Source organism: Pseudonaja textilis, chromosome 6 (assembly GCF_049901715.1).
Source record: "Pseudonaja textilis isolate UNSWEBS1 chromosome 6, rPseTex1.2, whole genome shotgun sequence".
NCBI lineage: Eukaryota > Metazoa > Chordata > Lepidosauria > Squamata > Elapidae > Pseudonaja > Pseudonaja textilis.
Window position 1 is genome coordinate 38,296,177 of NC_141995.1, and position 12,731 is coordinate 38,308,907.

At 35.6% G+C, this 12,731-nt stretch overlaps 1 protein-coding gene across 7 annotated transcripts; it reads left to right on the top strand.

Annotated features, from left to right (window-relative positions):
• Positions 1-6: 6 nt before the first annotated feature.
• On the top strand, positions 7-12,658 carry CASP3 (caspase 3). Of its 7 annotated transcripts, none has more exons than XM_026697877.2 (7): positions 7-132; positions 4,711-4,792; positions 5,834-5,958; positions 7,161-7,289; positions 8,290-8,465; positions 9,923-10,040; positions 10,582-12,658. In XM_026697877.2, exons 2-7 carry the CDS (start codon positions 4,719-4,721, stop codon positions 10,806-10,808), a joined length of 849 nt encoding a protein of 282 aa, XP_026553662.1. In that variant the 5' UTR covers positions 7-132; positions 4,711-4,718; the 3' UTR covers positions 10,809-12,658. The 7 variants fall into 7 exon arrangements, with proteins under 7 accessions (XP_026553662.1, XP_087792460.1, XP_087792463.1 ...); XM_087936334.1 differs by lacking the exon at positions 7-132 and adding an exon at positions 145-538; XM_087936337.1 differs by lacking the exon at positions 7-132 and adding an exon at positions 209-530.
• Positions 12,659-12,731: the final 73 nt, after the last annotated feature.

The window sequence follows — 12,731 nt, forward strand, 5'->3', positions numbered from 1 at the left end:
CCTCCTCCTCCAGGGTGGGGTTAAAAGCAGGCTGGGCTGGGGAAGCCGAGCGTGTAGAAAACGGTCGGAGGCAGCCCTGGAAGCGCTCGGAAAGAGGGTAAAACCGTAGGAGCGAAGGAGGAGTCAGCAGAGGTCAGTGACCCTGTCCCCGGGGAGGGGGAGGGGGGGTTTCCCACCAAAGTCTTTTTTTTTTTCACTCCCAGGCTGGTGCTGGTGCTGGTGCTGCGCCCACTGGGCGGGGAGAGAGTCCCCTGAGCAGTTGTTTCCGAGCCCGGTGCGGTGGTCCTTGAGTCTCCGTTGGAAATAAAGGTTAAATACCTTTATAAAAAGGTTGCTTCCAGCCGAGCGAACCCGCGAAGGGAGGCGGGACGCGTCCCTGCTGCTGCTCTGGTGGATCGCTTGTTCTTTCCTTTCTCTGGAAGCTGCTAATAGGCGCCATCGCGGTCAATTGTTCTTGCTTACTTCTATCCCACAAGCTTTTTCTCACCTACACAACCCTCAGAAATTAAGAAGTGGCCGAATAGCTGCTGGTAAGCAGGTAGGTAGGTAGCGGCGTCCTGCCTGGAAACAAAAGTGATACTCGCTCTCTCTGATATCCATCCCCAGACCGCCTGTGCAACAGTTAAAAAAAGATTTTTTAAAAAATTTGGTTTGGCAGTGGATTGGGCTGCCCTCCTTTCTCTCTTTGGCCTTTGCTCCGCTTAACATTCACGTTGTTTTAATGACAAAAAGAAAGAAATTAACGTTAAAAATAGATTTTTATGATGGTCACAGACCAGCATTGAGTATTGAATAAACACCAAACTACTACAGTTAACTAAGTGAAGAAAAGGAAGCCTCTTAATACTCAATACTGTATCCCTAAAACAGGAGGAGTTTAAGTCTCAAAAGTATTAAGCCATTTGGTAGATTGGCTACCCTAAATTAAACTACCCTTTAACACTGATTTCCTATCTCGGTTTTGGCATCCCAAGAGTGTGGTGTGGAAAGCAAAACTTAACTATTTTGGATTCAATATTAGTTTTAGTTCCTGACTTTGGGTTTGACCGCCTTGTATATAATCAAGATTACAGTGAATTTATGGCAGTTTACCTGAGAGTTCATGAACAGTCTTCAAAAGGTGGTTCACACTGAGATTGCCCAGCAAAACTACATCCCACAGTGTGAAGAACATGCACTGACTAAAGTGCTGCCTGAGAAATGTTGTACCAAATATTTTACATTGTCCTAGAAATAATTTTTCCAAAAGAATTGTCAGATCTTTAGAACCAAGTTAATTTGGAATCAAGTCTGATAGCACAATCTTTATTCAGAAATACAGCCCAATGAAAACAGGCACTTGCTACCAAGAAAATGTGAATACTATATGCAAAATCTATAGAAAAGCCTCCTTGAGAATGCTGCCCTCTAAATATTTGGCTTCCCTCAAAATTCTTTTGAGTTTTCAACTGAGCACAGCATAAAATTAACTTTTCTATTTGCTAGATTTATCGTCTCCTTTTCCTTCAGGAGTTAAGTTATGGATTGTATTGTCTTTTCTAATTTTGCAGAGATATGAAACTGAATTGATATACTGTAATTGCTATTATCTTTGATGATGACATAACCAAGAGAAATTTTCATATAGACCCCTTTACACACCTAGTGCAAACAGAACTAATACAACACATGGGGGTAAAATTGGTGACATTTGAAACTGTTAGAATGCCAGTAGATTTTTTTTCCTGACCTTTGCAACAATCTTAAGGGCAGTTTACTAAATGTGCCTTTTATATGCTTGTAGTACCTGGCCCCTGTAACCTTACTTGCTACTAACGAAAGTTACACAGACTGATTTTATATAGTAAAAGTGACTTAATATACCCAGCAACTCAATCATTAAGCAAAGTGTTTGCTAAATTAAATTGCAACTGGGCGTATGATCTTACTTTAGCTTTCCATCGTTTAACAGACCTGTAAGAATAATAAAGTTATTTTTTCATGAATGTTGTAACTGCAAATGATTGTATTCTGAGGTTAACTTTAAATTATCTGATTTTTGTAAGAAGGTCATCACAAACCATTTCTTTGCTTATTTGATTTATATCCTGCCTTCCTTTCTAAAATTCATGCCAGATTATATGGTTTCATGTTATCCCCACAGTAACAACTCTGGGCAATAATTGGTCTATTATCTAGTGAATTTTCAAGGCTTGAACCTGGGCCTCTCCTTTTGTAGTGCTTTTACTACTAACACTACACTGGAAGCAGATGTATCTGCAACACATCTGTGCTTCCCATTGTTTTTTTGAAATGTAAGTCACCTAAGAGATTAGGCAGATTAATCAAGGTTGCATGCAGGTTCTGTCAATAATTAAAGCCTCAAACCATACAGATTGGAAAAGGACCATGCCCAGCCTTCACCTAAGATATTAGGAAAATTAAGGCTGCATCCAGGTTTTGTCAATAATTAAAAGCCTCAAATCATAAGGATTGGGAAAGAATGCAATGCCTGCTAAACAAGAGTTGTTTCAACTCTGCTTTCAATAATTTTGTAATCCAAAATAAAAATGATTCCCCAATATATTGCACCAAACAAAGTTGAGAATGTTCTATGATTGCATACTTTGGAGTTCCTACACTTTCTTAATTTTGCTTTCTAGACTCTTTCAACTTAATGAATGGGATGCTAGGATAAAGCAAGTAAATATCTCAAGTAAAATGCCTCTCAGTGCCTCCAAGTCTCATATAGACCACAATTGGAAGAAAGAGTCTAGATACTTCCTTGTTTCTTTTACAATTAATAGTATTTGTGATCTACTCATATAGCTGGGAATCTGGATTCTATTCTTCTTGGCGTATCACATTTAATATATTTAAAATTATAAACTGATAATGCTGAATGAGAAGCGTCTTATTGAAAAAGTATTTTTAAAACATTACTGTTTCTAGAGGAGTGCTAACCTACGGTATGTCAGCATTCCAACAAACTCCAAATCAACAAACTCCAAGACAAGCATTTTTTCAAAGTTACACTTTATTAGAGTTGTCATATTGGCACATCTGGGAAAACCCGAATCCGAGAGTTCCAGGTTTTCCCCTCATAATTGAAAAGCAGCAATCCATCCTCTGTACCCATTGGTCCAATCACCACCTGTCCAAACTGGAGACAGTCCTCCAACTCTTCCTTTCCAGGTGCACGCTGATTTGTCCTTGACTTGGTAGAAGAATGTTATGTCTAAGCTTTCCCCGCTCTAGGAAATCCCTCCCCGCCCCCAAATTCCCAGACTCAAAAATGTGGCGGTGTGGAAGCTTCTAAATAAAATATGGCTTCCAAAGCTGACACAGTAGGTAAGCAGTAGGTCAGTTATTTGAAGAATTACATGGAAAATCATGGTTTTAAATATTACCTAGAAGCTGTGTTTTATTTTTTCTTCAATGCCTCTCCAAGATAGCCAGCACTACCTATTACTTTATAATAGTTTAAATCACATTAAAATTATATTGACATACATTATTATATATGTTATCTGTATTATTGCTAACTTTTCATAGAACCATCTTAACTTTCTTAATTGTGTTTCTGTCAAAGAAACTCAGGGGAGAAAATGTTAGTACCAAAAAGCAGACAAGCGTTAACTTAAGCGGTCCTAGACCTATTTTTTTTCCCCTTGAGAAGTGAGATCATCTTCCCCAGAGAAATGTATATTCTGCTTGACAGATGATGACATCAGTGCATTAGCTAAGCAGGATGAGGTAATGCTTTTATACATGAGTGAGATTAGTTGGTAACAGCATTGTCCTCTCAAGAGGGATGATGCTTTTGTATGTTAGTATCACTGTAGTGGAACAGAAGTAAATAATTGCTGACAGAGCATGTGTCAGACTCTGCAAAATCAGAACAGATGTCTGCTTATGGGAAGGTCTTTTTGTGGTTCTTTGTCCTAGGAAAGTGTGCGGTCAATTTGCTTTATTTTAAAAATGATTGTATTTTCAGGTGAAATGTAATTATTTTTAAAGCAATGACATATTCATTTAACTTATGCAGGTAGTGTTCTTTTATTCTTCTAATTTTCTCATAGGTATCTTCATTTTTGTATATTGACTGAAATTCTGAATATTGACTGGATTTCGCTTAATTATATGTGTACATTTTCTGTGTGTTCTGGGCTTTACAAAAATGGAACCCTCAATTTCTTTAGCTAGACAAACATTTCTTCTGAATAATGATCTAAGCCTTATTGGTAACTAGATTGTATTTTCTTTGTTTGAGCATTATTGAAGGGAACCATTCATTTTATTATTTCCATGGATAACTAGTGTGTAGCCAATGGGCTTTTTTAGGATTCAGAGACAATAGGCTCAAATAAGGGTAAAATGCCCACCAAGATGTCTGGAGTAAATATTAAGAGAGTCACAGAAAAAAAGATACACCAGTTCACATCCTCATAACTTTCCATCCTTGACAGTGTCCATGTGCCCCATGACATGCCAGGTTAAAAACAAAGAACCCTCCCAACGTTCCTCCACCTGGATGCCAGAGGAGAAACTATTAACCATTCAGAATAGCATGCTGTCCCAAATGCATGAAGGGAGAAACAGGTCTTCAGTTCCTTACAAAAGGCAAACAGAGTAGGGTATCTAGCTTATATTTTAAGGTGCAATGATGCAAAAGATGCTTACTGTTTAATTTTACAATTAAAATGATATATTTCTTTTATTTACAAACAGAAATAACTATGGCAGACAAAAACCATGTCCTGAAATCACCACAAAGTGTAATAGATGCAAAGACTTTATCTGGTTCTGAAGGGTAAGCAGGGCTTCTTGAGGGGAGGGAGGTCTCTTGAGGTTTTTGTGTGTGTGTGTGTGTGTGTGTGTGTGTTTTCTAGTTAAAGAATTGGTTTATGAGAACTCTCACCTATTTAAGGCAAATGTAATAGTTATCTGTACTGCATCCAGTTCCTACAATGAGCCTGGCATCAACTAAGAGTGTGTCAAGTCAACAGTGAATGTTTAATTTGGCACTTCCTACCATTCATTATTATTCTATAGCAAAAGCAAAGAGAATTAAAATTATATGGGTTGTAGCAACACCCTTACTTTACATTCTGTATCAAATTTGGGTACTTTGGGAAGTGCCAGCTTGTAAATAAATAAGAGAAATGTATTAAATGATTAGTACCAGATAATTACATAGTAATCTTAACTTAGTTCAGTATCTTAAGGTTTAATAACTAAAAGTTCGCTGTATTTTCTTGAATTTGGGTACACACTCATCACAATAAGTTTTTGGGACTTTGTGTAAATGCAACATCTCTTTGTTATTCATTAAAGCACACTGTGTTTCATTTGGATTTTCACATGAGCATTTAAAAAGATTCTGTTCCTTTAATAAGTCAGTTTTTAAAACAAACAGTTTTTCAACTTTCATGAAAGCTAGAAAAAGAATGCTGCTTAATGAATAACACAGAGGTGTGTTTTTGTACTGGGTCCAAAAAACATCTAAATTTTTGGGATGGACACAGCCATATTGTTTACATTGTTTACATTACAATTTCTATATATCATTTCTTTTCATATTGTCTCCTTGTACATTATTGTGACTATTATGAATCAAAAATAATCTAACCTAATATTTTTCCATTAAATAGCTTTGAAATGTATAATTTCACTCATTCTTCAAGATCTGATTCCTTGTCGTTTGTCTAACTGGTATTTTTTTGTGCCAGCAACCCTTTATCTTAACATTGGTAAATGTCTCAGTGCATATAAAATGCATAGAATCAAATATTGTGATCTTCCGTTTATAACTTGAATGAGATTAACTTTACATTGTTTTATTTATTCATAGAAAAAGCATTCCTTTTAGCAAGTCTGTTGATTCTGTAATACAAGCAGATGAAAGTTATAGAATGGACTGTCCAGAAATGGGAATATGCATTCTGGTCAACAATAAACATTTCCTTCCAGACACTGGTAAATATATTTTTATTTATTAAAATTAAAATATAAGCAGGTAATTTACTTGGAACAGTCAAATGCTTTTCGTTGAATACACTTCCTAGAACCTATGTTCTTTCTACAGTGTCAGCCTTTGGAGTTATATTTCCTAAGACCATCAACTTATATTGTATGATCACAGCTTTAAAAATACCCAATATTCCCTCCCAGTGATCCAAAAAAGAATATTCATGATCAGTGGGATGTCTTGGGCAAATTTCCAATATCCCAGTTCATCATCTTTAGGGAACATTTAGATAATCGATACAGAAACATCAAATGATAAAGAAAAGGCAAAAAGGTAACATATATAGGAAAGCAGAAGAGAAGATCAAGCCAGCTTCATTTCTCTTAGCAACAAGGATTGGAGGTAAATTTACAATCATGTGCAGCCATGGATAGCTACACTTCCATATAAATTATTAAGGAAGAACCTGACTTCTCTCATTGTCTTTTAAGAGAAATAATCCCCTGAGTACAAAGGGACAGAATTAACACTGCAGTGGAGTGAAGTCTAATTCCCTTGCCAACTTGCTTGGAATTTAAATGAAGTTTCTCATAATCTGTTCTGCAGCCATTCTTTGGAATGCATGAACGTTCAAAGTCAATAGGGTGTTGGCAGCTGCCCCACATCTGCCCCACTTCCATGAGTTCAGAAACTCCAGCCATTTCTAAAAATGCCCATTGCATTCTGGCTTTAATACTAAATTGCCTTCATATAACTAAAGCTATGGAAGGGCATCACACACAAATACAGCATTTCTAGTTTGTAGGAATAAAGGCATGTTAAGTGAACCCTCCTCTCCTTCCAGTGTCCCAAAGGATTCCCAGCTGCCTGGTAGAACATTGTATGCTCACCATGAAATTCTAAAAAGATTCTTCTGAAAAGGTTTGTTTGCTTGGCTACTCACTTAAAATCCACAACTCTCGGTGGCTTAAAGAGTTTAATACAACTGGAAATTTTGCCTTGTCAGGATATCCAACTATAAATGCCTTCATGGCCGCATGATATGAGATCTGTCTGAGAATGTGTCCCAGTATAGCTGTTATTTCACATTTTATATATTCTCTAGCTGGGCAGATGCTGCCTGTAATATTCACAGTCTTGCTGCATTATAGTGTTTTCAAAATGCAAGATGTCTGATGACTTTTTTCCCTCTTTTTTTTTTAACATGAAGGCATGGCACTTCGATCTGGTACAGATGCAGATGCAGCCCTTGTTTTAGACACTTTCAGAACATTGGGATATAATGTGAAAACTTATAATGATCTTTCATGTAAACAAATTATTGAGGTGTTGCAAAACAGTGAGTAGTCATTTTATGATGCATCATCAGTTGTATTGAAGATGTATTACAGAATCTTGTATTACAGAACAAGCTAATACTTTAAGTTAGGAATTATCTGTTCCTCTTAATGAAATGTAAAACTTATGCCTAGAGTCAAAAGGGCAGATCAGTAAGAAAGTATAGAGTTTGAAGAGTCTTAGTATTATCAAATTCAATCAGATCTACATTTCAGAATAAAAGTTGTTGTGTCCAAAGGTGTTTTGTTTCACTCAATTTCCATCATTTTGTTACTTTCTGGTTTTAGTAAAATAATGTTTAAGGCAGAACATTTTATTGCAATAAACTTGAGTCAAATTATGTGTAGGTACTACTTGATCTATGACTACAGTTGGAAACAGGAACTTTCATCACTAAGCAAGGCAGTTGTTAAATGAGCCGTGTCTGATTTTTTTACTTTTTTTGCCATTAAGCAAATCATCATGGTTGTTAAGCAAATCTGGCTTCCCACAATGATTTTGCTTGTCATTTCTGGAAAAGTTGCTGATGACAGTCATGTGACCACAGGACACAGCAATCGTTATAAATACATGCTAGTTGTCAAGTACCCAAATTTTGATACTTGGCAACTGGCGGGTATTTATGGCAGTTGCTGTGTCCATGCACACTGTGACCGTGGACCAGTTGTAAATAACCTTTTTCAGCATCATTGAAAGAGTCACTAAACAAATGGTCATGCATACTTTGAAGACTGCCAGGACTGTGTCTTGTGAAAGTTATGTGAATACTTGAAATAGGAAAGTACTTGACTGTGACTATCCTGATGAAGTAGCAAAATTATAGACTGTTTTTGGAAATGCAAAAAGTAAACTATTACACTAAAAATGTTTCTCTGCTTCTACAGACCAATTCAAAAGTCTTATTTTTTGAACAAATATAATTTTCTTGGTTAATCTGAGAAAATTGTTTTTCAGGAATTTCTGATCACAATATGAACATTATTGTTTATCTTCTCTTAAAGTTGCCAAGGATGATCATAGAAAGAGAAATAGTTTTGTTTGTGTCTTGCTAAGCCATGGAGAAGATGGACTGATTTATGGCACAGATGGCCCTCTAGAGCTGAAAATGTTAACCAGCCTCTTCAGAGGAGACAGGTGTAAAACCCTGCGAGGGAAGCCAAAGCTGTTCTTTATCCAGGTAATAAGAAACACAAAGTAGAGAAATGGAAATCCTTCAATAAAAGAAGACTTCCTCAAACGACCAAATGTTTCCTATCGTCCCAATATACACATTGAATTGGGAATAGTAATGAAGTAGAATCCTTCTGGCATCTGTAGAAAATTACCTGAACCCTCTTCCATGTAGTAATTGTCCTTGTGTAGTAATACAAATTATTCTCTGTATATCAATAAAGGAAAATGTTTGTGGATTGAAATCAGGAGTCCTTGATGCTTCTAAGCGTAGTTGTTTTCTTGCCAACATTTCATTACCCAAACTAAGTAACATCATCAGTGCTAGTCTGCAAGAGAACAACCAAGCTCAGAGACCACCAAGGACCTCTTATTCTTGTGTGCTTACACAAGAACTAAGTCCCTCCCCAAAGAGTTATGTCCCCTTTATAAAGGATGCATTATTTTCTTTTAATGGGTTTATTTTCAGAGTAAAGCAATCTAATTCATAATCCTTAAAATAGGTAGAAGTTTCCATATATTATCCTTTAGAAATTAAAACCATCAAAACTTCCTTTGACCCAAATCGAAGTCATGCACATACAGAACCATTTCTGAGCATGATTTCATCTATGACCTCCATTGCAACAGAGCACTCTAAAGATGGTGTGAATTTTTAATATGATTCAGAGAATAATGATAAAACTTCCAAATTTAATATAGACCTTAAGTTTTACGTATTATAGCTTTATGTGCCTCTTGTATATGAAAGTGAACTAATTCTCTCGGTTTTAGAACTATCGTATTCAAAGATGTTGTCAACATGGCTCATTGTATTTGTCAGTGACATCTTAAGCCATGTCAGTCAATCAATCTTTATTACAATCTTTATTACCAACAAATAAAAACATTAAAACATAATACGGTAATAGTAAAAAATAAAAGTAAAAGACAGACATCATATTTTGCGATTGCTGGTGGATGAACAGCCGACAGTTAAAGTTTGCCTGATTTTACATATAGCTTAGCAGAATGTAGCCATATTCATAGAAACTACTTCATATTGATATAACAGTAGTTAGTTGCGTGTAAAAAAGATCAGTATTTCCCAAGATTTTATTAGATGAGGTATTCCCTAATTGAGTCCGTGAATCCTTATAGAAGATGCGGTATAGCAGGACATGAACTATAGTATCAATAGTCCCTTGTCCACAGGGGCACAGTCTCAGCTCATATGGTATTAAGCCATGCCTTTTCCTGGCCTTGCATGGGAATTGTCTGGACCCAGGAAGCTGTCTGGTGAGACCAGCAGAAGGCATGGATTTTTAAGATGCTACTGTGAGATACAGCAAATGCATCCATGCTGGATCCAAGGTATTTTTTCTGCTTTAAATCAGAATACTGCTCACCTCTGCTTTGTATGCACTCATTTATATCTCATCAGTGTTACTGAGGAACATTAGTAATATGTTTTATATTTGGCAGGCTTGTAGAGGAACAGATCTTGATTCTGGAATTGAAACAGACAGCGGCTCAGATGAAAGAATGTGTCAGAAAATACCTGTAGAAGCAGATTTCCTATACGCTTATTCTACTGCACCGGGTAAGATAAATGAATGGAAAATGCTTCTTTTGGGTAAATTTCATTAGACTTACAACCTTATTTGGAACAGATATAATACAATTAGTGGAACTCAAATTTGTTTTGACTATAGGTTGTCTTTGACTTATGACTAATGGAAGACTGCCCATTATGGTCATAGGTTTCAAGCTTTGGGTCAGGGAAAGACATCATTTTATGAATGATTTCATGATCACTGATTTTTCTGATCAATAGAATGATTATCCCTATTGAAGTCTTTGGAAATAAATGGAGGTTATTTCTTTCATTCTTCCATGTTCCCTAAGAAAATATACTTGGAACAATTGGTGGAAGGAAAGGGAAAATCAAATATGTCAAATACCTAAATAATTTTGGGTAGAATGTGATCAAATATTTTAAATACCAGAATACTGTTTTAGATGCTCTCACTGGAGTCTATGCTGCTGGTTTGATAATTGTGTAATTTTATGGAGAACAAATTATATGGCTAGCTTTTATAATTATTGCTTAAACAATATGATTTCCTTTTACTTTCTCTTAGGCTACTACTCATGGAGGAATTCCTTAGATGGTTCCTGGTTTATACAATCATTGTGTGTGATGTTAAAACAATATGCTAAGAAACTTGAACTTATGCAGATCCTAACACGTGTAAATCGTAAAGTTTCAGAATTCAGTTCCTATTCAAACAGACCTGACTTCCATGGAAAGAAGCAGATCCCATGTATTGTCTCTATGCTAACAAAAGATTTTTATTTTCCATTCTAAAGAATTCTTTATCTTTTGATATAGGAGCTAAAAGAAGGGGGATGGCAGAATTTGTTTTATTCTTAGCTATGTTTATCTTCTGGTGCCCTGGTTGCTTTATAAATATAAGATTTATAAAGATAAGCATTTCAATTGATAGAACAATAGTACAGAATTGTGTGGATTTAGTGATACAGAAATTACAATTTAAAAAATGAAAATATTCCCATTCGATCTAGAGTAAAATTTTCAATAAAAATTATGAGAGATTCAGTAATTTTCGGTTGACAATATAATTTGCAGGTAAAAAGTAATAAAATGTACCATTTTCAAAATAAATGGTTAATTTTGGTAACAATGTTATAGCTTATTTGTAAATAAACATACATGCAAAGAATTAATATTGTTATTGGTTGGAACTTCTTGCCAATCAGAGTATTTAAGACTGGATTGTAATATTATTACACAACAGAGGTTTTACAAAATGGTGTACACTAAACTATCAGTAGGACTGATCTTTTGATAATAGAATCAAATTCCTGATAGCTATCTCTGTGCATTGGCTATTGGATACAAAATGCTCAGTAACAGGCTTTTAAACTTTACTCAGAGCATTTTGCTTTTTTTTAGAATACCAGCAATATCTTGACTCAGAACTTGACTCAGAATTGGATCCTGGATTTCAGTTTGTAGTGCAGTTGTGTGTGGTTTTTAACTTGTAACATATACACTTTGTATATACTAAAAGGCATGCAAAAGTGTGAGTCCTCATTTCTAATTTTGAATGTGTAGCTTATAGAAATATGAATCGTTTAAAAATAGAATAAAAGAGAGGGCCTTCTAAAACTTAAGTAGGTATACATTTCCTGTGAAATTCAGATTTTGAACATCTACAATGCATGTCTGTTTTCTTCTTATAAACTCAGGAATAAAGGTAAAGCTAGCTCACTTTTTAACAATCTTTCCTGTTAAATTTTTCATACTGCTTAATAGAAATCCATCTTCCTAGAACTTAATTTTGTCCTGGTTGAAGATTTGCTAAAGACTTTCCATTTCCCCCCTTTTAAAGATCATGACATCTCTTGCCTCCATTCCAGTGATCTTCATATACCGTATTTATCGGCGTATAACACGCACAGGCGTATAACACGCATCTTCATTTTAAGAGGGAAATTAAGAGGATTCCGCTCCCTGGACATCGGCGTATAACACGCATACATCATTTGCCCCCTATTTTCAGGGGGAAAAAGTGCGTGTTATACGCCGATAAATACGGTATTCACTAGAATTTTTCAGAGTGATAGGCTAAAACTCTGTGAGCACCCCAGGAACTCAGAAGAACAACATAGATTAAAAAAATATTTTTAAAGGATGCACATTTTTACCAGGACAAGGTAAAAAGTTTATTGAGGTAAAAAGTTTATTATGAGTTTATTCTGGTGGTCCTTGTTGTGGTTATGAATGCCATAGTATAAAACAATTGATTCTTATCAATTACAAAAAGGCAAATGGGTGGGACAAGTACGAGATCAAGAGTACTATAGTAGCTGCTGTATGCTTGACAGAAAGGAAGGTCTTAAGCAACAGAGATCTAGAATCTTAAGTATCCATTCTTAAAGGGCTTGCTGAACAGTAGGTTAGTAGTAAGCCTCTGATATAAACTTGCTGGAAAGGTTGCATATTCTCAGTTTATGGTTTTCTAGTGTAGAGTAAGCATGCAGACATTAATCTTCAAAAAGAATTCTTCATCTTATACAAAAGTGATATCAGAAACTTGATCACCATTTCAAGGAATGTTTAATTTATTAAATACATCTGTGACTATTTGAATTTTCATATGACAATTTAATAAATAATATACATTGTTTTAATCAACTGAGTGACCATCTCTGTTTTTAACAGTAGAAACTTAGGATCTTGCAGATATCAACCGGTACACATATC